General features: G+C 46.0%; 1 protein-coding gene across 2 annotated transcripts; it reads left to right on the forward strand.

Annotated features, from left to right (window-relative positions):
• The first annotated feature begins 706 nt into the window (after positions 1 to 706).
• FAM181A (family with sequence similarity 181 member A) lies at positions 707 to 25699 on the forward strand. Of its 2 annotated transcripts, none has more exons than XM_032772587.2 (2): positions 707 to 796; positions 22027 to 25699. In XM_032772587.2, the coding sequence occupies exon 2, from the start codon at positions 22096 to 22098 to the stop codon at positions 22969 to 22971; it is 876 nt and encodes a 291-aa protein (XP_032628478.1). In that variant the 5' UTR covers positions 707 to 796; positions 22027 to 22095; the 3' UTR covers positions 22972 to 25699. The 2 variants fall into 2 exon arrangements, with proteins under 2 accessions (XP_032628478.1, XP_032628477.1); XM_032772586.2 differs by lacking the exon at positions 707 to 796 and adding an exon at positions 21547 to 21584.
• The last annotated feature ends 1265 nt before the right edge of the window (positions 25700 to 26964 follow it).

The following is a 26964-nucleotide window of genomic DNA, read 5'->3' on the forward strand; positions in this document are numbered from 1 at the left end:
TATGAAAGACAAATAAAATATTCATTTTTTCTTTTATCATCAATCATCATCAATAGAAAGGATGGATGTGCACATTCTGTACTTGGCCACATAAATATTCATGACAGTTTTATTTCAGCTTGTTGAGCTCCCCCTTTAAACACTTCATGTTCTACATAAATACTTTTGATGGATGCTGCTGCTGTTCATCTCCACTTATGTGCAGATGCTTGATGGAATTTACCACCTGTACACCAGGCACACCATAGTATCTTAAACATACGAAGCATTAACTCCAGATATAGGGGGGTTGTGCTTGCAGTAGAATGACGCAATCCTGCTCCTGTTAAAATCAATGGCAAAACTCCATGGAAGCAGGAGTGAGCTCAGAATTGTTATATCCAAAGCACTGAACTCAAGTGTATAATCATAATATTTAACTGTATATTCACAAAAGGGCCTAATATAGGCTCTATGTTCTGCTAACTTCCTTTGACATTTATATAGCAGACTTTGGGCCTGATCCCACCTTCAATGTGTAAACCAAACCCTTTGACTGGACTAGAATTGTGTGATTGGGCCCAATCCTGAAAGGGATTGAGCATCTTCTGCAAGACACTGAGCACCGTCAGCTCCTATTCAACTCAGTGGGACTTACGAACATTCAGAATTTTGTAGAATTGGGCCCTAGCTATTAACATACATTGTTTTGTTTTACCTGCAGTGGTTTCTGGTATTGAGTATCCTTAAAAAGGCAGAAGTGCAGCAGGAGAATATCCCACCTAGCATTAATGTATTGAAACTGGAACAAGGGGAGGTATTTTTCATTGGATTCATTTTATATAAGGTTGAAAAAAAATGTCTGCTTTTGTGGAGGGAGCAGTGGTGTTTCTTTAAATTGCAGGTGGCATGCTCTGAAAGCCACCCTGGGACTATTGTAACAGGATTAAATAGTGCAAACTTTAGCAACCTCAATACAGATGACAGTCCCAACTCCCAAGCTGCTCTCTACAGTGCACTCTAGTGGCAACATATCATCAAGGTCAATGAGAGATAAACAGATAGAAGCTTAGATCAGGAGCAATTTAAATTGTACCCAGACAGTCTGAGCATCCACAGGTTCCAGTGAGAATTGTCAGTGTTCAGCAGCACCTCTGAAATATCAGGACCAAAGTGCCTGACTCTGATCTCAGTGAAAGTGGAGTTATTAAATCAGGTGTGAGTCCACTGAAGTCAATTGAATCACAGCTTATGCTGGGGTGAAATCAGAATCAAGCCTCACAGTGGTGGCTAGTGGTCGGTTTCTACAGGTGAATGGTGACCAAGATTACGTTGTAAAGTGTGTTCTTCCCTCCACCCCAACCGAAATCCTGGAATAGGATTTCTATCTAGACTTTGCATGATGGTGCTGTTTCTGATGTGGCTGATTATTGAAAAGAAAAAGATCTGGAGCAAGTGTTTGCCACACTTACTCTGTTCCAGTTTGGGCCTGTTTTACTAGAGGCAATGTTATCCTGTACCAAACATGCACTATAGAATGACACACTCATGCCTTCTGAACATCACAGATGACAGCATCTCAGGCTATGTAGCAAAGGCCCGGAGAGTGTGAGGTTTTGTGTCTATGTCAATATAAACGAAACAAATATTTTTAAAAAATGTGTCTTACAGGCAAGAATATTTTCAATTTGTTTTTAACCCTTCTGAGCACTGGTAGAAAGTTATAAAGCCCCTGTAGCATCTAGGCCTCTATTATGCTGTGCTTCAATCCCCCAACAAGGGAGTTTTGTCTCAGATAACAAGCTTATAAAGAGTTCATGGGGCACCAGCAATGGAAGGTTGTTAGGCCAAACGGGGCAGTGAAACTAACACAGAAGTGCTTTGCTGGGCTGTGGATCAAAGTAGTTGACATTTCCTAATAACTGAGATGGAGGCAAAACTCAGAACATGGGCAACTGGCTGGTTCAGGATAATAAGAATGGGATGTATTGCCCTTCAGTTAAGTCTCCAGTTTGCACCATATCCAGTGACTGAAAGCTGTCATCAATGTGGTAGCTGGTCTGATATGAGTTCAAGTTCTCAGTTGGCAGGTGTCCCTATCAGCAAATCACTCCTACAATTGGCATTAATTGATAACCTTGTTGGCAGTCTCAGCAATGACACCAAGGACTGAATGATCTTTGGAGACTCCTTCCATAGAGACGTCCTCTCGCTCCACAACAGGGTTGAAGAATACTGGGGGCAGGGTGCGGGACCATATATTGCCATGGCTATTCTGTGAATACAGACAAGACCTCTGTCTCTGAACAGAGCCCTTCATGAGCACTAAATTCCCATACCTAAAAAGGGAGCTCATCAGTATCACACATGACTCAAAAGAGAGCTTCAGGCATAAGGCACATGTCCTCAAGGAGGGGAAACAAGCTGGGTTTTAGCGATGAGGAAGTGATTAAGGTCCATGTTTCTGCCCTCTCGGTGGACATTGGTGACAAGATACTATGACAGTGAGTAAAAAAAATGGAAGTGTCATTTAAAAAAAAGTGGGAGGAACCAATGACGTTGCTGGGATGAGAGGCTTCCCTGGTCCCTCAAGCCCTTAAGAAGTGATAGCTGCCCTACCTACTAAATGGGCAGCACTGTGATATGGAAGTGCCTGGAGTGGATCAATGCAATTCATATAAGCAGCAAGAGCCAAATATTCCGACAGTGTGCCAGTCTCTGGGCTTCCATTAGTGCTGCTGGGCACAAGAGTATTGAAATTCAAATTGTCAGAGTGACAGTTTCTTTTTCTTTTCCTTTAGTATTATTATAGCACTGACATTTGTGCAGCTCTGGTTAAGATTGTCTCAGCAGTTTTTTATCCCCTCCGCCCCCCCCCCGGCTTCTTAACTTAAGTACAACAGTTGACTTGGGGCTGAAATTTAATGTGTGTCCCCCCAGCAAAAGCAATTCTGAGTTTGCAAAGAGCTATTTATAGATAGCTGTTGACAAAGGAACAGCAAAAAACATTTTTCCTCCTCAGCAGGGGTGGTGAGAACGATTCTTTCCTGGTGGGCGGGCATCTCCTTCCCCTGCTTTTAACTGTCCTCTCACTCTCAAGCTCCAGGCCCCAGCGAGCAACAATGGTCCATCCAGCTGCAGAGGAATGGACAGGACTTGATTCCCTTTGGAGCCTCTCCTTCCTTGTACCATTGAGGGAGAGCAGGTCTTTCCTCCTACCTCAGGGAGATCAGATTTCTGGTTCTGCAGTTCTTTTAGCCCTTGCCTGCCCTAGAAGGTGAGAGAGCTGGGCTGCTGGTTGAACCCAAATAGCAAGTGTAGGCTGCAGTGTGCTACCATTAAGCCTCTGGGCAACGTTTTTTTATAGTGCTGAAGCACTGTACTAAGATACTGAGCCTGTATGCCCCTTGGGATCCATTTCTTTCTTTAAAACTATACCCAGGCAGACAACAAATATAACAGCTCTAACCATATACCATTCCTTCTATGAAATTTGCTATTCCACTTAAAGATACAGTGGCTTTTCTCTCTACTATTGAGATTCAATTATATTTTTTTAAAAAATAGAAATTGTCAGCGTTGTTTTGAGTAGTGGGGTCCTTCCCAAGCTCTCCTATATGGTTAATGGTGCTGGGTTTTATTTCTCTGCTTGCATCGTGGTGTTGGAGTGAGCTCGTAATCACAGTAAGCCCTGTGCTCCTGATATATGTGCTGATGCCCTCCTGCCCAGGTGCTGGTGCCCTGTCCCTCACTTAACCATGGGGGCGGGTGCACGTGATTCTGCCCCTGTCCGGTGCTGGGTGTCTCTGCAGGACCCACGGTGGCTGAAAGGTGGGACCAGCCTGTGCTGGCTGACAGGGAGTCACGTAAATGGCCACCTGTCCTGGATAACTGGGGGCATACATCGTGTGTCACTGCAGTGTGGTCCCTGCACACCAGCCCTGTCCGGCTGGGCCCATACACTTTGTGTCACTGGGAGAGAAGAGCTGTTCCTGCTCTCTCGCTACTGGCCTAATTCCAGGTGCTCTGGCAGCCACCTCACCCCACCTCTGCTTCCCACTCTTGCCTCCATGAGACATTGTGGGGATGGAGAATACAGAGGGATGGAAACGTATCAGCCTTTCCCCCAGATATTTCCATTGCGGGGATGCTAACTGCCACAACCACCCCGGTTCTGCTGCCTCAGTTAGATCCTGCTGCCCTTACTCATTCCAAGTAGTACTTTATTCCCCTCTCATGGGGTGTACAGACCCCATGCTGTCTCAGTCACTAAAAAGCTAACAGGGAGAGTAGCTGCCTTCTCAGCTGGGGCTTACTGGGGGTCCTGCAACAGCTGAGGACATAAAAAGGCTGCAGATCTTAAGGGAGAGGTGGCTGCCAAAAAGGCTGAGGACTCACTAAGGGCAGTGTCCTTCAGCAGCAGACTGGCAGGAAGATGCCTAGGTACTTGGACCTCCAGAAGGAGAGGATGACAGCGCGTGAGTCTGGGGAACACCCTACTAGAAGAGTGTGGGAGGAAGCCGTCCAGAGGAACAGTAAGGCATTGGGAGATGCTGATTCCAATGGCTTCGTACACGGTCTCTGGATAGGAACCTAGAGGAAGGAGTTGGCCTGGGTTCCCCTATTGATGCCAGCAGAGGGATTATTTGTGCCTGTAGAGCAAAGGATCTGAACCCCAAAGAGGCTGGAGACTGTCTATCCTTTGCTAGGGTCGCTGGCCTCCTGACTCACTAGACTCTTCACTGCCCAGAGAAAGGAGAGACTATTAACGATCTGGCTCAAGCCTTATTGAGGAGCTACCAGACAGAGGGCTAAATTGTGATTGGCTGAACAGAGGGGAAACTGAGGCAGACTTGCCGTAACACCTGCTCAGTGGTTGTGGGAAGGGGCTTGCCAGCAACTGAAAGCAGCCCTGGGCATCCCCAATTGTCTCATTGAAATCAGCAAGACTAAGCAAAGAGTAAGACACTACTCCACATGAGCACAGGTGTCACAATCTAGGACAGCGAGATCTGTGATAATTAAGGAATTTGGGCTTATGGCCACAGCTATATGACATTAGTTCTGTAGTATAAACTGATAGAGTACAACAGAACCACAATGAGTGAAGGGGATGAATCTGACCCACTGAGTCAATAAACATCAAATTCATTCGTCCTGTCCCTGTACTACCTTTTGCAACTGCTATGATCCATGTTACTCACTGATGTCATTCAGAGCTAAACCAATGTGCTACATGTCAGTGACATGCAGGCACAAGAGTCACACTCACCTGCCACATGTCCATGAAACGTAGCATTGGAGCTGTTTCTATGGCACAAACATAGAGAACCCCCCTGGAAATAGAGCTTCTCCTGCATGTCAAGGGATTCATATGGAAACAGCAATTCCCATGGTGCCTCATGTTGATGACCACAGGACTGGAAGCATTCTCATATGCTGATGTAATGACTTACACTACACCTGCACAGACACCAGGCCATCAGCCAAGATCAAACCTTTGACCTTCTACACCAGGGGTGGGCAAACTATAGCCTGCGAGTCGGATCTGGCCTGTGAGGGCTTTGGATCCGGCCCACAGAATTGCCAGTCCCATGGTGCAGTGAGGCTAACGCAGGCTCCCTGCCAGCCCTGGCCCCACACCGCTCCCAGAAACAGCTGGCACCATGTCCCTGTGGCCCCTGGGGGAGTGGGAAGGCAAAGAGCTCTGCACATTGCCCTTGCCTGCAGGCACTGCCCCCTGCAGCTCCCATGGGCAGGGAATGGGGAACTGTGGCCAATGGAAGCTTTGGGAGTGGTACCCACAGGCGAGGGCAGTGCCTGGAGCCCTCTGTTCCCCGTCCCCCAGAGGCCGCAGGGATGTGATGCTGGCTGCTTTTGGGAGCGGTGCGGGGCCAGGGCAGGCAGGCAGCCTGCCTTAGCCCTGCTGTACACTGTTGCCACCCCAGAGCTGCTCAAGGTAAGTGGCACCGGGCCAGAGCCCACACCCAGAACCCCTCCTGCACCTCAATCCCCTACCCTGAGTCCCCTGTTACACCCTGAACCCCTCCTGCCCTGAGCCCCCTCTCTCACTCCGCACCCCCGCCTGCCACCCAACCCCCTGCCCTCAGCCCCCTGCCACTGAAAATCAGCTAGCTTCTTAAGCATTTTAAAAACCTTATTTACTTTACATACAACAATAGTTTAGTTATATTTTATAGACTTATAGAAGGGACCTTCTAAAAACAAAATGTATTACTGGCACATGAAACCTTAAATTAGAGTGAATAAATGAAGACTCGGCACAGCACTTCTGAAACATTGCCTACCCCTGAGGTAGAGAAACATGCAACAATGAACTGTAACTCCAGCCTGGCACTAGAAGGCTGGACTAGAGTATGTTTACCAGTCTTCCTATAGAGAAGATGACAATCACTCCGCCAAATGAGGAATCCGCGCACTGTTTATCATTCGTTGGGAGCTTTATCATATAACTGGATAGCAGCGACAGATTCCGTTTTCATGTCCCGCTGCTTCATGCTCCTTTATTCTTTAAAACCTCACGCGTTGGCAATGTTTGTGTCCCCTAACTCTGGCTTTGCCAGCCTTTCAGCATGTCACATCATCCCTCTCAAATGTCAGTGCATCCGCCACAAGCCAGGGGAGTACTTTTCTTGGGATAGATCATTTAACTGACAGTGAAGCATTGCAACTCTATTGGTAGCTACGTTGGGCAAATCCTGCGGTCCCCCTGCGGTCAATGGGACACCTGTTGTGTAAGGCCAACAGAGGTTGACTCTCACATTAAGCCAAAACATTTGTCACGTCTTTCAGTTTTCTTATGAGACTGAAAAAAATCAATAATAATATTTCAGTAGCTAATATCATAAAATGGTGAAACATGTATGTGTCTGGTACAACAGAGCCGTTCTACTCAATGGGGCATGTTCTCTGCTGATGTGAATTGCCGTGGCTCCATTGAAATGAGAGCAATTTCTGAGAATCTGGCACTGTGAAACAAAACTAAGCCTAAACAGTCCCAGACTCTAGTACAAGCAAAGGGGTCGAGTGTTTCACCCTGGACTGAAGAGCTGGGATAGGAGTTTTCTTTACCTGCTACTACATACGTGAGACAATAACCCATGGTAGGTAGGTTGCAAGAATGACACTGGTGGTTCTGTTTCTGGCTGAGCACTGCTATCTCAGCTCTGGTTAAGAACTAGGTGAAGGTAGCATATGAGAGCAGAGCAACCTGCATGAAAGGAGATGCCCTCATCACTACAATCAAACTCTCTATTTGACATTTACTACTGTTCAAAATAACAGGGAGTGGAGGCGATTAGAACAACTTTGCTTGTAGATTAGTCACTTTTTTAAAATGGTGTTTGAAGGACTATCATTTTAAGGCATATTGGGCCAGATCCTTCATAGGTATTTTTAAAAAAGGAGATGGATGTCTTCAAGACCCACACATTGAAAATGGAGCAAGAGGCAGCTTGTGGCCTGTGTTATGCTGGTGGTCAGAACAGATGATCGCACAGATCCCTTCTGGCTTTGGAATCTGTGAATGAAAGAATCTTTCATTCGGATCCTGTTCACTCCTTGCTGCTTCTGGCAGCATTTCTCTAGTTACTTCTCCAAACAGGAGCAATTTTTTCTTCAACAAAAGAGCTGCTTTGCACCTGAGGTTACAGTCCGTGGTTTGACATAAGGAACCCCACCCATGGCCACACACAATTGCCATCCATGGCATGTCTCCTTCCCCTCCCCACATTGTACAACATAGAACAAATGGATAGCATGGGGTGGATGTTTGTTCTACGGTGTGTAGGGGTTAAAAAGAGATGTTGTATGGATGGCAAGGGGGAGGGTCAAATCCTGGATCCGAACCTCAGGTGCTCAGCAGCTGTTTGGCTAAAGAAAGAGTTACTCTGGCCACGAGGGGGCGCAAAGGGGGAAACTCTGCCTGACAGGAACAGGACAGGGAGCAGGGCTGTGTGACCTGCAGCAATTCATGCAGGATGCAGACTGACAAATCTTCACAGTTACCTCTTTGCTCACCGTTAAGCCCCTTCCTCTTCCACACTCTGCAGGGTTTGCCTCATTGCTGGTCTAGTGCTCATGGTGCATTGCTTTTTCTGACTGTTGAACTGGGGCCTTTAACTGCTAAAATGCAAAATCTCCAATTCATGTCAGATCTTTAGCCTCTGCTATAGCTTTTCTTTGCATCCCTGCTGCAGTATTGTCTCTTCAACAGAAACCACCTGCCGCATCTGTCACTTAATTGACTCCCTGATCTTGCAACATTTATATAAGCTGGAATTATGCAAACCAACCAATATTTGTGGCTGCTGCCACCCCGCCCTACCTGTTTGTGTGGAGAAATAGAGAGTTTAAGCCCACACAGGCACCGAAAGCAAAATGAAACCAAAATCAGGTTTGTCTTTAAAAATGCGTTTGATTTAGCTGAGGTGATGAAAGCCTTGAAGAAATTTGATCCTGTCTATAGAGTGGAATGCTGGATGTTGCTTATTTCCTAACAGGTTCTTACTATAGATTTTTCTGTCCATAAAACCAAAATTGTCCTTAAAGAAACAGCTGTGTTCTGCCTGTAGTCAGCAGAAGAATGGCATTAGTCACATGCAGTCCAACACGTAGCACAATTGTAAAGTTCACTCTATGAGACTGACAGCAGCTATTCATATCAAATCATTCCACCATCTGCCTGAATGGCAGGCTTCTGGGTAGCAACCACCCCCCTCCTCTCTTGCTCTCTCCCTTCTGCCTCCTAACAGCCTCAGTATTTAGCAACTACTCCATCTGCCCGTAAGTGCAGCAAACCGGGCAGCTGAATGCACAGCGGTGAAGCTGGTTTGAGCAATGCCAATTGTGAAATCAAAGAAGAAACGTGTAAAACCTGCTCTCTGGGTTAGAGCCAGGTTGCTGCTATCCTGTGTGGGAAGGTGACCTCTGAAAGCCTGAGAATATCAGGCACTGCAAATTGACCAAACCCTTTCTCTCCCACCGTGCCCACTTCCCAGTCCTGAATGTTGGGGAGACAAAGAAATGGAACTCTGAGCCACACCTGGCTTAGGCTCTCCCTGGCTCAGTGCTTTAGCCCTTCTCCGCCAATCATTCAGGCCCAATAGATGGGCCTCATTCGTGTGTTCTTTGCACACCTCGAGTGCTTGTTGATTTAACTGGGAATTTGGAGTGTGCCAAGAACACATGATCAGACCCTTAATGTCATGAAGGGAAATTCTTGCTGAAGCCCAAGAAAAAGGCCGGAAGACAGGAGAAAGAACACAATTCTACTCCATGGTAGATGGCAGGGATAGGGCATTTGTGCAGGGTGCCTACACCCCTGGTACACCTCAAAATACAGTGTTCCAAGGCTCTCCATAGAATCCCACCACGGAGCCAATGGACCTAAAACTGGCTCCTCATTGTCTGTGGAGACTAGTTTCGCCCCTAGGCTGCCATCAGGGCCAGAGTGAGGCTCTGTGGCCTGGAGAGTCTTTCCCAGCAGCTCAGGATCTCTCCAGATTGCTCAGGCTGTGAGTTGGCCCCTGATAGCTTTGGCCCATGTGAGCGTTCAGACAAACATACACAGCTATGAAGTTCACCTAGGGAATATTTATTAAGTTAGCAATTTCTAGGTTTTGAGAGCAGAACCAAGCTGAGGCCATCAGTAAGGAAATAGGGATGGGGAGCTGTTGCTACTAGGGCAGGTAGGTTAAAATGCCAGGCCAGAGTCATACTGCCCTCTTATTAGGAATCAGTGCGGGGGAGGAGGAAGGAAAGCAAAGTAACATCTCAGTGCCTTGCAAACAGCAGGTCTGGTTCTGAAAGCCTCAGCTGGACATAAGGGCTGCAGCCTCTGTTCCTGCTTCTGGTGCATTTGACTATCAGGAAAGAAGGAGGAAATATCCTTTCCTTTAGTATGCCCCAGAAAGACTTTGGTGAAGCTCATGCTTTTAGCATCCACAAGGTACTTCAGTCAGTAAAACAAATACATGGGAAACCTTTAAAGAAGGGAAGGGACAGGCTATCAATGCTTTTGCCAGGAGTCAGAATGGGCTAACTCTATAGACCAAGATCCATGATCAACAGGATTTTACTCTCCCATCTATGGCGATTTTTTCTGTATCTCACCGTATACCTGAAAGCGATGAAATGGGATTCTCTCAAGTAACTTACATGAGTTCAGTATCCCTCAGCATTATTCACCTGCTGTACAATGATATAGGGGCTAAAGGTGTCCATAGATTCTCCAAAGGGGAAAGAGGGGATCTAGCAGGAAGAAGCCAGTCACACTGATTCATATATAAAAATCCAGTGTGCAGGTCTGACCTAAGAACCACCCAATACCAACTGGCAAGGGGGGTCATTGTTCTATCAGCAACTTCTCTCAGGCCTGACAAACTCACTACACCTAACATATTGCTGTCATAGTATTTATCTATAAAGAATGTAGTGTGCGGTATCAAATGAAAGCCAGTGACGCACTGGTGATTAATATCTATGTACGTATTAAACATTAGGTAAGGCATTATGTATACCTACTCTTATTATGCTTTAAAGTCTGTAATCAAACAAAGGAAGAAGCAGGTTTCTTCCAGATGAGAGGGAAGGTAGTTATCTCTCTGCCATATGTAAATTAAGTATTGTGAGCCAAAAACAATGAGAGCTACATTTGCCTATAACCTCAACAGGAAAAACAGGTTGATGTGGGAATGAGAACTCAGTATGACACCAGCACATTGAAGAACAAAAAGGAATCTATTTCAAAGGTTTATTGGACTATAACAGGGTACAACAGTGGTTCTCAAACTTTTGTACTGGTGACCCCTTTCACATAGCAAGCCTCTGAGTGTGACCCCCCCTTATAAATTAAAAACAATTTTAAATATATTTAATACCATTATAAATGCTGGAGGCAAAGCGGGGTTTGGGGTGGAGCCAGGGCTGGCTCCAGGCACCAGCGGAGGAAGCACATGCCTGGGGTGGCACATGCTAAGGGGTGGCACATGCATCATTCCATCCATTCTTGGGGCGGCACAGTCCGAGTGGCTTTTTTATTTGCTTGGGGTTGCAAAAATGGTGGAGCCGGCCCTGGGTGGAGCCTAACAGTTCACAACCCCCTTGTGTAATAATCTCATGACCCCCTGAGGGGTCCCGACCCCCAGTTTGAGATCCCCTGGGGTACAAGGACAACACCCCGTTATCTATTTCACTGAGGAACACACGCAGTGGAGAGGGATGAGTGATGAACAAATGGGTCCTAGACTGAGTGAAAACCAGTTTACTCTTCAGGAAGACTTTGAGGGTGAGATACTGCGGCATGTTAAGCTTGTGTCTCTAGAGGGCATGTTATACTTTTGTTTTATTTGTAACTATTTCTGTTTCTATTATTCTTACTCAATACCCACTAGAATCTGCAAATAAGTGTCCTTTGTTAACAAACTTACATTTGTTTTCACCATAAATAGGTTGCAGTGCAGTGTTGTTATAAAGGACCTGCTCCTGAGCTGTAACCTTCCAGGTGTATATACAGTGTTTCTTTGGGGATAGCTTTCCTGGTAATTACTGGGAGTGTCTAGTGACAGAGATGTGTCTAGGGGGATGGTTCTGGGGAGTTCAGTGATGAGAGTGTAAGGGAACTGAAACACAGCTTAGCACCAACAAGCGTCTCTTGCTGAGCTGGTAGAGGTGCTGGGGTGTGGGATAACACAGTGACCTATGGTTCTGAACACCCTGAGAAATTGTCTCAACAGGTTAAAACAGGGCCTGCATTGTGCTTCAAATGCTGACTCTGGCTCCTCTTGTAGAATAGTAGTTTACTCTGAGGCTGTAAAATGCATTATATATGTCAGGTAGGTAAGGATTCATAATACCCATTTTATAGATAGGTAAGTTAAGTGATTTACTCAAGGCCACAGGAAAAATCAACATCAAATCCAACCCAGGACTGACACCCATCCCATGCTTGAATCACCAGATCCCGCTCCCTCTCTTTTCATAAGGGCACTTTGTTCTTTAACAAATACACCAATGCAGAGCACACTATTAGGCTTTCCACACAACAGGTTGGGCAAGCTGTTACATGCTTAGATGAGGTTTAATGCTGAGCCCAGGCCAACCCTTCCCACAGAGCCTGACCTCCACAGCCCCCCTGGGGAAGGGTTGCTAACGGACTGAGGGGAAGAAGTGCTTCTGTATCCCATACTTCTTCCACTGGGTTTTCATGCTCCCCATTTGTGGAGGGAAAGGGGATGATCTGGGGCTGAGAATATTTAGCAAAGCTAATGACTTTAGCAGCTCTGTGGCCACCTGTTACTTCTAAATTCGAAGGCCCCTTCTTCAAGAGACACACACAACCATGTGTAGTGAAACATTTTTTTTTTAATTTTCCATCCATATTTAATAGAGATGCAAAAGTGATGTTAAGCAGGCAGCCCATAGGGGACCTTTCCTGGTTGTTATGTTCTTGTTATCCTGACTGCAAACAAACAGACCTTCAGTGTGGCTAAATTAACATTGCCAATGAGCCATGCGATGCCGAATGGAATTTTGACCCAAAAGAAAAGAAAATAAGATTGAGATTTTCTATGAATTTGGCTTCCTGTCTTTCAGTCAGTTATAGAACTGGTCAAAAAAGTTGGAAATTTTAATATCAACTAAATTTTTTGATTGAGAAACATGACAAAATTTCCAGGAAATTTTTAGCCAAAAAAGTCTGTTTTTTGTATGGGGGTATTTAGCTAACTGTAGTCATGGCTAATGTCTGAAGGACGCATTTTGATTTTCTTGTATCACAACAGCTAAGATGTAGCATTACCTCTTTATCAACATTCAATAGTTCACCCTTGTACTACTAACATGACAGGAAATGATACCAATCGTCGTTTTACAAATCTTAACACCCCTATGGACACCCATAGTGCTGCGGCCCAAAGCAGGGTCTTGTTTCACAGAATAAAAAGGAACAGTGGTTAAAGACAGCTCTGGGCTGCACAACAGTGGTTTCCATTCAGTCAATAGGTTACTGGGAGGGTAATAGCAAGTTTAGCTCCTCTTCCTACTCACCAAGCCACAACTCACCCTTCAAGCCACAGAGGGGAGAGCATCTGAATAAAGTGACTGGCACATCAAAGGAAACTGCTTTTATTGGCACTGAACCTTTTAAATGACTCAAGGTCCCTCACCGGTAAGCAATGTGGTACAATGATTTCAGTAGGATACTCGCATGGTTAAAGTTAGGCTGGTGTTGAAGTACTGAAGGCCTCTGTATGTATAGGGGTAGTGGGAGGATTTGCTGTGGAGACAGCTAAAGTCTGATATAGTTTAAAATAAATGACACTTTAGAAACGCTTCTCCCGTATTTCCACGTAAGAAAACCCGCTCTTCCCTTCTCTCATTGCTTCAGCTTTGAAGCAAAGGCTACATGGTTGAGAGCCTGGCTGTAATTTTAAATCTAATGTATGTATTCTCATGAATTACTTAGCCTTGCATCCTGAACATTCCCAGGAGAGAGCTGTCGAGGGTGACGTGTCAGATATGAAGTGGCTCTCCAGCTGGTCCCTGTCTGCGTGCTGGGAAGGCATGTGGAGACATTTTTTCAGTTGCTGTACTAGTGTGACACTTTCACAGTGGAAAATGATGTATCATTCTTAAGCCGTTGCTGGGTGGACACTTCAAAGTGCATTGGAAACTCAGAGAGAAGTGCCCTATTGTTAATTGTTCCTTTCACACGTACATTGGGATGAACATGGTTAGAGCAGAGAGGAACAAAAGGGCTCCGGTGGCCTCTTAGAGAAAACCCTATGCAGCTCAACCTGAATCTGACCTTGAAAGGGTTTTAAAAATAAAAATGCTGCTCTCCAGTCTATTCCCTTTAGGATTCCTATTGTTATCCAGCTGCAGCGGAACAGGGGTACCAGAGCAGCAGACAAAGCTTTGTCACCATGAACTACCTTCTGCAGCAGCACAATAGCTGCACAGGGGAAAGTGTTAGTGCACAGAGCTCTTTGATTCTAAACCCAGCTATATTAGAAAGGGCCATACACAATGGAGCAAATAAAGGGCTAGAATGGGACGTGGGCCATGTCTACACTACAAAGTTACGTTGATGATCATCCATCACTGTTATTAAACTGCTTTTGCATGTCCACACAACGCTTCTTGTGACGATGGAGCACATCCATTGCTGGTACTCTTACATCAACAGAGAGAGCAGTGCTCCATGAGTAGCTATCCCACTGTGCAACTCACCACCATCTAGTGCTGCTGGAACACTTTTTATAGTGGGGTGCTGAAAGCCAGCAAACTATCCCCAAATTTTTACCTTGTGCTCCCCACCCCAGTTGAGGCCAGGAGCAGGGCTGTATCTCCAGGAGAGTGGGACACAGACAGGGGTAAGGGGGCTGAGGCTGGGGCCACTGTTGGGGGCAGGCGTGGGGCCGGCAGCTGGCACCCCATGTGCAGGGCTGGCAGCCAGGACCCCTGGGCATGGGGCCAGCAGCCAGGACCCCACGTGCAGGGCCAGCAGCCAGGACCCCATGTGTGTGGCCAGGCACGGGGCTGGCAGCTTGGACCTCACAGAAAACCTGGGGGTGCTGCAGCACCCCCCGCACCTCTACTTCTCGCACCCCCCTCCATCTGCTGTTGGGTATTCTGGAAAGAGTTCGCAGGGCTTCATGGTGGTGAGCTCTCCGTCCCATTATTCCAGGGGCTTCTGACTTCATTTTGTGCCTCTTTTCAACAGCCCCTTTAAACTGTGTGCCCACCATCTCTGACTCAAAGCATGGATCCTACACTGCTCTCCAGTATTGTGGTGAGTATTATGAATACAATACGGCTGACCTTGCAGTGTTTCATATGTTGTGAATCTGATAATGAATCCATGGTGTCTGCCCTGCTGGGTGCTATGGAAAGAAACAATTTAAGATTGCCTTTGGCATTCATGGATCAGCTGCACACAGTGGACTGTCAGTTCTGGGCATGAGAAACAGGCACTGAGAGGTGGAATTGAATTGTGATGCAGGTCTGGGAGGATGAGCAGTGGTTGCAGAACTTTTAGATGTGTAAAGCCTCCTTCCTGGATCTGTGTGCGGAGCTCGCCCCAGCCCTCTGGCACAGGGACACCAGAATGAAAGCTACTCTAATGGTGGAGAAGTGAGTGGAGATCGCTGTGTGGAAGCTGGCAACTCCAGACTGCTACCGATCAGTCATGAATCAGTTTGGAGTTGCGAAGTCCACCAGGGGGTTTTAGTGATGCAAGTGTGCGTCACCTCCAGCTATAAAGGACTATGACTCTGGGCAATGTGTGGGAACTAGTGGATGGCTTTTCAGCAATGGGATTCCTGAACTGCAGTGGGGCGACAGGTGGCACGCATATCCCCATTTTGGCCCTAGATCACCTTGTGACAGAGTACATCACCAGACAGGGCTACTTTTCTATGATTTTGCAAGTTCTGGTGGATCACCGGGGTCGTTTCACCAACATCAATGCGGGGGGTGGGGTAGGGAAAGTGCACTCATCTTCAAGGAATACTGGCCTGTACAGAAAGCAGCAAGCAGAGACTTTCTTTCCAAACCAAAATATTCCAATGGGGAATGTGGAAATGCCCATAATGATCATTGGAGACCCAGCCTACCCCTTGTTCCTATGGCTTGTGAAGCCTTATACCAGAAACCTTGACTGATTCAACAACAGGCTCAGCAGGTGCAGACTGATGGTTGAATGTGCCTTTGGACAACTAAAGGCTCGCTGGTGCTGCCTTTTTGTCAGGTTAGACCTCAATGAGGAAAATACTCCCTTTGTCATAATAGCCTGATGTGCTCTGCAAAACATTTGTAAAGCTAAGAGGGGAAATTTTCTGCGGGGGTGGAGCATTGAGATGGATTGGCTGGCTGCTGATTTTGAGAAGCCAGATACCACAGCTGTTAGAAGGCCTCAATGGAGGACTATTCAAATCAGGGAGGCTTTGAAGGAGCATTTTGACGATGAACCCCAGTAATGTGCCTGTCTGTAATGCGTTTAGCCAGGCATTGTTTTCTTGCACTGTAGTATGAACCTTGTAATGGTTGCTGTGTGTGCATTAATTTTACAATGCAAATGCACTGATTGCCACTGTGTATGAATTTCAGCAGCAGCAACCATCATCTATAGGACACAAGCATAGATTCCTTATCTTTCTATAAGTACATTTTTTATTCAACAACGATACAAACATGGGACATGAAAATGAAGGACATATTTTCAAATGATGGTCTCACAGTTGGGTATATGTCCAGCTGTCATTGTGATACATGTCCTCTGGTGGAGTGCATGGGGTACTGAGACAGCCTCGGAATATGAAAGGAATGTGGGGGTGGAGAGTGGGGAGGGCATGGAAGGCAGTTCTGTATGGGGTGCAAGGGGAGGTGAGAATGGATGTGTTCTGTCTGCAGTTCAGTCAGGGTCCTCAGCATATCTGTTTGGCCCTGTAGCAGCTGTATCATCTGCTCCTGCTCCTGTTTCCTCTCCTGGCAATCCATATATAATTTCTCATTAATAGCCTCTCTCCATGCTCTCTGCTCGCAATCGCACCTCCTTGAACATGTCTTCCTTATTCCTGGTTCATCCTCTTTATCTGGAGCCACTCAGCCAGTATGCAGGAGGAGACAATCAAGGGCACAACTGCAGAAGCTAAAGAAACAGTAGACAGAAGCATTATTGTGAATGCACTCACAATCTTGATTCAAACAACTTGTTTCAGAGGGGAGTTCAGAGCGGTATCACTATGAGCCCTGAGGCCACTATTCTGAATATTGGCACTATTTTCCACAAGCGCAGGTGATAGCAGCTGATATCTCATTCCTGAAGGTAACAGAGGATGCAAGTGTGCAGCTTCTGCTTGCATGTGGCTGCTAACCGGGTCCATATGCTGCTCGCCTGTGTACTGCTTTGTTGCCTGCAGAAGTAATTGCCAATTGGTGCAGCAAAGTTTCCTACAGCAGGCGAAGAAGCAAGACAGCCTCCCAAGAAACATTCAGCAGGGGATTGCAGAGAACCTCCAGGGAAGTGTCCTAGAAATCTCAATGGAGGATTCCTATGACATCCCGTGGTGCATCAACAAACTTTTCCTCAGGGCCCCCGCTGCCTAGCTACTCAGGGGAATGAAACCAGATACAAATGGTGCTTGTGTTGGTAATTTCAATCCCTCGTCTATCCTGGTTAAAAAAAGGAGACCTCTACCTCATGTATCCCTGCAGTATCAAAGCACAATGAATACTTACCAGAGCTCCCCTCTTCTGCAGCAGGTGTGCCAGAGTCAGAGTGTGGGACTGGCTAGACCCCTCCAGAGTTAAGAAGAGGTCCTGGCTCGCCAGGCCTTGGAACATTCCTGTTGTTTGTCCTCCAGCTCTTTCCTCATCTACAACTTCATCCTCGGACTTCACTCTGCTAGCCACTGTCTCCAGCACCTGCCCCCTGAAGTATCCACGGAGCTCTTAGCAGTGGAGCTGGGGTTGCTGCAGAGGATGGTATGCAGCTCTTTGTAGAAGTGGAATGTCTTTGGTGATGCACAGATTGACGATTGGCCTCCCTTTCCTTCTGGTATGCTTGCCTCAGCTCCTTGATCTTAGCATGGCACTGCTGCATGTCCCTATTGTGCCCCTTCTCCTCTATGCCATGAGCAATCTGCTCAGAAGTATCAAAGTTCCTGCAGCTGGAGCAGAGCTGTGACTGCACAGCCTCCTCTCCCCACAGACCCATCAGATCCAACAACTCCAGCGTACTCCAGGCAGGCATGAGTTTGTTGCAGGGAATCGGCATGGTCAGCTGGGGAGATGTGATGTGAGCTCTCCAGGCTGAGCAAACAGGAAGAAGCATTTCAAAAATTCCTAGGGCTTTAAAAGGGAAGGGGCACATGCCTGAGTACCTGGCTGCAGGGCAGCAGAGGTCAAACTGTGACCAGAGTGGTCACAATGGGCATTGTGGGACACTTCCTGGAGGCCACTTAGGGTGACATAAGCAACTCAGTGTCTACACTGACACTGCTTGCTCTAAGAACATCACCATAAGTGCTATGCCTCTCTTTGAGATGGTTTTATTATGTCGGCTTAGCAGGAGAGTTAAATCGCAGTGTGTCCACCTCCACAGTAAGGTTGACATAAGATGACTTATGTCGACTTAACAGAGTAGTGTAGACATGGCCTTAGATGCCACACCTGCCCAAGGGAACAGCAAGGGCTAAAAAGCCCACGAAGCAGTTACAGTGGGTAACAGGCCCATAGGAGTAAGCAGGGCTAGGCACAGTGGGTGAGAAGCCAGTGGGTGAGGAATAGGCAGGGAATGCATAGCCTTAGATCTACCCACTCACCCCACTTGCTGGTCAGAGTAGCTAAAGTTGAGGGAAGCAGTAAATTAAGAGGAATTGGGGGAGGAACTGATACTCAGAGGGGTGTCTCTGAGCCACAAGGTTGTTCCTTCCAGTTTGTGCACCTCTCCTTGCTCAGAGCTCTCACTACCTAGCTCATATAACGAATGAGCCAACACCATCCTAGGGTAACTCCATCTACATCGATAAAGTGAGGCCAGGGTGAGCTTGGTGCATTTAGCCCCAGCAATCATTTCACAGAGGAGACTTTAGGGGGATCACACTCTGCCCAGGCAGAGGTGACTCTGTTACATGTGCCGGTGGAGGCTCTGTATAGAACCTTTCAGTATGTTGCATGAGTTTTCCAAGTCTTGGAGGATACAGCTCATTAACGTTCTGTGACAGCCCAGAGCAGTCCAAATCCTTCTCCCATCTGCTTGTTACACTCTCTTCCTGAAATCTGGGCCAGCCATTAAGCTCTTTAGGAGGGGATTACATTACTCAAGGACTTACACAGTTTATCCTGCCTGGTTCATATGTTAAGTGTACACAAGATGCAATTTTGTTACCTGGAAATAAGCAAAGAGATGAGCCCTTGGAAGGATACCTGTTTACACTGGTTGGATGAAAACACTGTTCATCTAGCCTGTGCAGCATAAAAAAATTTATTCTGGACATGGCAAGCAAAATGATCACTGTGTGAACTGGGACTGGAAGACTAGTCTCTGATTTATATATCAAGAGGCGGCTGCTTGTCATTCCCAAGCAGTGGGTGTGTGTGTAGGGGACTGACTGACATTATAAGAGTGCAGAGAGATTTCTCCCATGGAATAACCCAGGACTAAGGTCTCAGGAGAGTTTCTTATAAAAGCTCCTGAGGCAGAGTTGTCTACACTAGAGCTCCCCCTGGTGGATCTGCCCCTGTAATTGGAGTGGTGGGAAAGATTATGCAAGACAACCTAGTGTAGTTACGGCCCCATCTGGATGATGATGCTGTGCTTATATAGCACTTTGTATCAGTAGATCCCAACTTCTTGTCTTCTGAAACTTTATATCGTCTCTTCAAGAATGTTTACCCTCTTCTGCCTCCGTCAGTTGGAAACAGAGAGACAGATGCTTGGGTGCCGTTGTGAGGATAGTGCAATGGAACCGGTTGCAGGTCACCAGTGCTGGGGATGGATCTGTGCCAGCCCAGACTCCGGTATAGTTTGGAGCAGCCACTGTGGTGGTGTGACCTACAGTTGGGGCCATTTTGACAGCTGGTGATTGCCAGAGGACAGGAGTGTTTCAGCCATTCCTCTTACTACTGGCCTCACCTGCTCCACCAGAAGCAGGGTGGCCTAGAGATTGTGCCTCCCTGGGGGAATTCTTTGCTGGCTGGACCTACCAGCTTCCGAGACCCTTTGTGCTGATGAGACCTGTACAAAGGGGCTGTAGCACATTGGGAATCTGGCCCAGCATGTAAAAAACCAGGGGTAAAATAATGAATTTAGTGCCGTCAGTGGAGCTATGCTGATTTACACCAGCTGAGGATTTGCCCCCTGAGTTTTTACATCGCCCTTACATCTGCAGAGCTCCTGATGACATCACAAGTGGCTGGGGAAGGGATGATCAAAAAGGGAATAGGGTCTTCAAGATCTGGTGCCAAGTGAGACACTTTATTTAAAGGGCGTCATCAACCCCACATGGCATAAACAAGCACTTTTCTTTCCTGTAAGGAAAGTAAAATTAATAGAAATGGGCACAAGCTGTAAAATATGGATGTTGGCTAGATTTTAAAGTTCAGGTCTTTGCAACTGGCCCTTGAAAAAGTGATTTTTTTGTTTTCAGAAGTTGGATCTGGGTTTGGATTTCAGACAGCCCCAAAGCATGGATGTGTTTGAATCCAGAGATTATATTTGGGCCTCTCTCTTAATAATAAAAATTAATAATGTTTAGTACTTATAATGTATTTCCACCTCAAAGGCACTGCAATCTTTATTAGTCTTCCAGCTGAACACTGCAGTTCAGCTGATGGCTGCTCAAGCCTGAGGCTATGGCTGTTTGGACGGGAGTGCAAGCTGCCTTGAGTTCTGAATGGCTGGCATTTCTGAAATTCACCAGGGGCAGGTTTTTCTGCTCTCCTATTCTCACAGATCTCCAAGGGGATAACGTGCATCATGGGACTCCGGGTTTTACTGTGCTATTAAGTTATTGCCACCTCTTGGGACAGCCCTGTAAGCAGGAGGAGGACTCGCATAACTCTGGATCAGTAAAGGAAGCAGCTCAATTAGCATTTCACACGCTTTTCTTCGCTCTCTTCTTCCCTTCCCTGCAGTGGGCATGCTTTCCCCTTAAAGGATTGTCCTGTTTCTGCTCCTTGCCAGCGTTGGCAGGGTGACAGTAGTCGAGTGTGCAAACTTGTGCTATTGTCCCCGGGCCAGGGGGAGTCATGGAGACCCATTAATATGACACAGGAAAATGTTTGCTGATGGCAATTCTATGGGCTTTGTCTAACTCTTTCTCCATCATGACGACTCGATTTAAGTCTCTAACTGTTTGACTACAGATGCAAGAGTACTATCCAACTCCATCCTTTTGTCCAGGCAGTTTGAATGGGTAATTCAGCTTTTGTGTGGCTCAATTGAGGGGGCAAACATAAAGACAAGATTCTTGAGCGCTCAAGCTCCCTTTCCATGGATATCTGCACATCTCTTTAGAGATTTGTTCCTTTCCTACCTTTTTTTCTGACATCATCCTCCCTTTAAAAAAAAAAAAAAAGCCCTGATCAAGAACAGTTAAAAGCAGGCTAGCCTGGTCTCCCAAACTAGCATTGTCCTGTGTCATTGAAGCATGGTTACTGCCAGCCTCCAGACAGCTTTGGGGTAGTTTAGAGAAAAGGGTGTCTAAACTTTCTTTACTCAGCAGTAGCATATCATGTTGGATTGTGTTGTTGGAGGGGGAGCAAAGAGAAGGCCCTCACAGGGGTGGAGGAGGAAAAAAGGGGTGGAGGAAAGAGTGGAGAATGGTAGAAATCACAGGGAAATGGTCGTATTTATTAGCTGTCTTTCTGTGGCTGTCCCCATGGCGACAATTTGTGATGACAAAGAATGTGAGAACGGGGGAGCCTAATGCCTGATTGGGATGCTTTGTATTTGGCAAAGTGGCTTCTGATTGGTCTGAGAAAGCCCCCTAACTAGAAGGAGTTGAAATTCATTCAGCTTACTCAAGTGCTGCTAAACTGCTTCTAAACACTCAGAGGATCCGGTTGCTTCTCTAAAGGTTGGTAGTGTATAACCTGTGTAACAAGATTAGCCAGGGAACTGGGTTCTTCTCAGCAGTGATACAGTAACAATCAATATTAGAGAGACAATCTACTCAGTGTGTGTGTTTTGGTTACAGCGACATGGAAGTGCTGCTGCGCTTTCTGCTTACGCTTTAAACATTACCTGTCTAACAAGATTAACCATTTGGTTCTCAGCAGTAACAAGCTGCCGTGTGTGCGCGTGTGTGTGCATGCCATGGTTTTGTGATTGCAAGGATGTGGATGTGCTGCAGATGTTTCAAACTTCGCCAGCATGACAATCTGACCCCTTGCTTGTTCAGCTGAGAAATTTGATTTGTTCTTGTTTTTCCCATCTACTTGATGCTTTTGATTTTTTTTCCTGCTGCAGGAGAGCATTTGGGTTTTGAAGTCATGAATATGTCCCTCCTGCTTTCACAGGTTTGCCCAGGTTTGAGGAGTGGGATTATAAATTTTTGATGGAAATCTCCAGGAGGGTTCCTCTTTGAAATGGCATCAGACAGCGAGGTGAAAACATTACTGAATTTTGTGAACCTGGCCTCTAGTGACATCAAAGCCGCTCTGGACAAGTCTGCTCCCTGCCGCCGCTCAGTTGATCACAGAAAATACTTGCAGAAGCAGCTCAAGCGTTTTTCTCAGAAATATTCCAGGATACCAAGATGCCACCCCAACAAATCCATGGAATCCAGCTCCAAACGGGGGGCAGAGGATAGAAATCGCAGTTCAGACCCAGATGGCCTGGATCCAAATCACTGCAGAGCATCCAGTGAAAAGACCCTGAGGCTATCAGAGGTGGAGGAGAACTTCAGTGGGGAACAGGTTTTGCAAGAGCAAAGCCTAGAGTCTGTAAGGCCAGATCAGGTGCCCATGAGGAAAAGACAGCTGCCTGCTTCCTTCTGGGAAGAACCCAGACCAACTCAGAGTCTGCTGGTCGGGAGCTTTCCTGCCAGATTAGATGGGCTCCCAAACTCCAGGGACCTTCCTCCTTACGAGGGCAAAAAAAGCAAAAAGGGTCCCAATACCACTGAGCCAGGCAGCCCCCCTCTGCCTGCCCAGCCCAGTGGGGAGAAGGAGCCTATCAAAGTGCCCGGAACATCCTTATCTGGCCGGATGAATGCCTGGAGCTGCTGTCCATTTCAGTACCATGGACAACCTGTTTACCAAACCCATGGAGCCCTACCTCAGTCACCCTTTCCAGGCCTGGGGCTGTGGAGGAAAAGCACAGCACCCGCAGGGGAGATCCAACACTTCTGCAAGGAGGCAGGCAGTATGGGGCAGAAACTATACAGACCAGTGGTTTTGAAACCCATCCCTACCAAGCCGGCAGTGCCACCTCCTATTTTCAATGTCTTTGGATACATTTAGCCTGGGGGGGGAGGGGATTTTGTGCTGTGTACGGTAGCTCTTTCAAATGAAATTGAAATGTAACTTCAGACATTGGCCCATCAGCTAGTCACGCTGTGGAGCAATTCTTAGGGAAAGAATATGCTATCATTTCCATCTGTCTGTAGATGGGCAGCTATTACAGGCTGCTCCTTTAATCGGAAAGGCATAAGCTGGCTGACTTAAATAGTGGTTGTGGTGTCAGTCTCCCCTCACTGCACTGGTATAAGTCAGGAATAACTCTTACTGAAGCCAGTGCAGTTAAATGACAGGAGAACTGGGCCTCTTATATTTAAGATAATTGTTTGACCCAGGGTGTGTCAGGCTAAGAACCATTTGGAATCTGCACTTGTAACCCCTATGACACCTTTTCCACATGGGAATGTCTTTATGGGGAGGCTCTGCACCACCAGCAGCAATGACGTGATTAAACTGATAACATCTCTTGTACTTTAAAGTCATTCTAAAGAAATCAGTTAAGGTTTTCAGGTCACTTTCTTTTACCAATAGGACAGTATTTAATGCAGAAGATAAGTTTGTAAATCGATTTCAGCTCTTCTCTCGTGTAAATATCAAGAGAGTTTAAAAAAAAATAAAGCAGGTAATTTTATTTGTCTCCACATATCGAATATGTTCAGATTGCATGTTTATTGTCCTCCCAGCAGTAGATTCAGGTTTAGTTTGTAAAGGGGTTGTCATTCAGAAATGAGGGCCTGATTCTCTAATTATTCACAATGGTGTAAATCAGGAGTAGCTCCACTGAAGGCTATGAAATTAGCCAGTTTAAAACTGGTGTGAATGAAAGCAGACCTGCCCTCTGACAACTAAGCGAATAGACTGGAAATGGTTTAGCATTTGAACATGTTAAGTGCAAAACCAGTGATATAAGAGAGAGGATCTGAGTGTGAACACTGACACCTCAGGGTATGTGCGCACCAGAAATGCTACAGTGGCACAGCTACAGCACTGTAGTGCAGACACTTTACTACAGTGTCTGAAGGTCTTCTCCCATGGTTGCCATAAATCCCCCCTCTACAAGAAGCAGCAGCCAGGTTGACAGAAGAATTCTTCCATCTAAAGGTGTCTATAGGGGGCTTAGTTTGGCTAAACTATATATCTTGGGGGGAGGGTTAATTTTTCACACTCCTTAGCGACATAACTAGATTGACCTATGTTTTAGGTCAGGTAGGTTTAGGTAGACCAAGCCTCAGTTGATCAAGGCAATGAGCTTCCCAGGGACAATTCTGTACTCTGCCTGAAGACTGGTCTACACTAGGAGCTTACACTGGCATGGCTACACTGCTCAGGGGTGATCCACACCCCCGGGCAACATAACTATGCTGACCTAACCCTGAGTGTAGACAGCAAGAGGTGGACAGAAGAAGTCCACTGCAGCTGTCCCTCTGTAGTCGTTTAAGAGTAGACATGCCCTGATTTTAAGATGGAAAGCTGCAGATTAATAAGGACTCTAGTAGTTTGCAAGTTATTCGCTTGCAAAGCTGGTCATGTGTGGTGAAATCACTTCTGATAGGTTAAAAGGAGTGTTTTGTTTAACTTCTTTAAAGTCTACAGAGAAGTGATGCTAAACAAATAGGACAGGAGACCTATGATTGAATATTATGGACCTGATTCTTCAGTCACTTAGCGGTGTAAATCACTGAGATCAATAGAGCTACACTGTATAAAAGTGACAGGAGAATTAGACCATATGCATCAGCTGAGGGTCTGGCCTTGTATACTGCCTGCAACTTTTATTAAGGGCATGCAGATAATTCTCTGGCCAGTGGGCCCATTCTTCCCAGCCATCTCAATGGTAACCCTGAGAGTAGCCTATGCAGAAGTGAAGCCACCATGGGTTATTCCTGTAATCTAAAAGTAACAGCATGAAAGATGAACCAGGCTTGAGCCTTAACTTCCTTCACCTTGTGCAGTCATTTACACCTGTACAAAGAAGGCATTATACAACATGAGTCTCTGATTTGGTAGCATTTCACCAGCTTTGCATAGTTGTAAATAATAGCACAAGATCCAGAAGAATCAGATCCATAAGAGTCTTGGGGCCCAGCATGGAAGTGTGGGTCTGGCTCCTCTATCATACTTCAATACCTCCTCCTTGTCTTCAGAAAAGACCCCATGAAGAGGTAGTGTCCCTGATCCTGTATCCATTGAAGTGAAATACAAAATTTCCTCTTAGGAGGAGAAATGGGCCCAAGAGAGGCAAGCTGCAGGGCTACAGACAAGGGGTTCCTGCAGCTCTTTCTCACATGAATGACCCTTACTCACACTTGTAGTTGGACTGAAACCAATGGGCCAGATGCTGAACCCAGTCACAGCTGTGTGAACCCCGAGTAGCTTCACTGGAGTTATGCCAGGCTGCCAGCAGGCAGGATGAGTGGGATCAGCACCTGGCTCTCTGGAACCACTTCAGAATGTATGGTTCCATCAAAATGGAAACACTCCATGAAACTGGGTCAATGTCATGCCAGAGGAAAATGAGCTGGGGGAGGGAGAGTTCTGACAATGTCAAACCACTTCTATTATTTTTTTAATTTTTAAGTGACTTTTCATTTAGAATGTTTCATTTTGTAGGATCATGGATAGCACTATAATACGATAACTTTAGAAAGTCAAAATTGGAACAAAATGTCAAAATGAAACATTTCTATAATTTTTTTTTTTTTTTTGTAATTTTCCTTTGCAACTGTGGAACAAAACCAAATTTTGGAACCCAAATTCGGAACGAAGCCAAACAGGAAGCCCACTTTCTGCACGGTTCTAGTTCCAGGGCTGGGACCTTTCATGGAGTTCTGGTGTATTCTAAGAAGTGAAGCAGCAGTGCTCCAGAACTCGAATGACATCATTACATGTAGCTGAAGTAACTGAAGAGGTTTGTGTGAGACATTCTTCTGGGAAGCTACAACCTCTCCTCCAGCAATACAAGTCTCCTCTTCCTTTGACTACTGTTTAGATTATTACTTATTACTGCTTCAATTGGTTCAAACTTTCCCCAGATACCTCTTTGTCTGGGTCCTCAGTGCAGCAGGTAACATTTTAGAATGTTAGTTTATTTGCATTTTGTTTAGAAGCTAAAAAACATAACACTGGAAAGCCACCATTTGCTAAAACATACCGCAAATGTAAAATATTAAACCCGCACTATATTTTATAAATAATGGCAAAAAATAATAAAACGATTGAAAAAGCTTTTGTACAAAAAAGTGCACAAGAACATAAAGTGAATTGCACATGTTGCAATAAAAAGTACAGTATTCTGGACATTTAATATTCCTGGAACAGCTGACAACAATTCTCATCACTGAAAATGTCTGTCCTGATGCATAAAAATATACTAATTTACTGCATATTGGAACTACTGAGCTGGTTCCAAAGCCTTGGCTCCCAAGTATTTTTTCAATTTCACAATGACTTCTATACAGCTGTATTCATTTTTATAAATTAAAAGAGAATTTGTACCGATTCAGGACTTCGGGTGTGAGAGAGGTAGCCTGCCCTGTTTTAGTGCAAATAAATGTAAATTAACTGTGGGAAGGCTGGCAGTGAGGGTCAAGCAGAAAGGATAAAGTGATATTGCGATTGCCAGGTCAAATCTTCAATGCTGTGATCTCTCCTTAGATTATGTGCACAGTATGGGCCCACTTCTGCTCACTCTTGCACTAATATTATACTAGAAGCAAAGAGTCCTGTGGCACCTTATAGACTAACAGACGTATTGGAGCATGAGCTTTCGTGAGTGTATACCCACTTCGTTGGATGCACCCACAAAAGCTCATGCTCCAATACATCTGTTAATCTATAAGGTGCCACAGGACTCTTTGCTGCTTTTACAGATCCAGACTAACACAGCTACTCCCCCGATACTTTATACTAAGGTAGCTCTATTGATTTCAGTGGTGGTACGCCTGACCGATACAAATATAACAGAGCAATCAGGCCTGTAGGTATCCAATTAAAGAG

This window comes from Chelonoidis abingdonii, chromosome 4, assembly GCF_003597395.2.
Source record: "Chelonoidis abingdonii isolate Lonesome George chromosome 4, CheloAbing_2.0, whole genome shotgun sequence".
NCBI classification, from domain to species: Eukaryota; Metazoa; Chordata; order Testudines; family Testudinidae; genus Chelonoidis; species Chelonoidis abingdonii.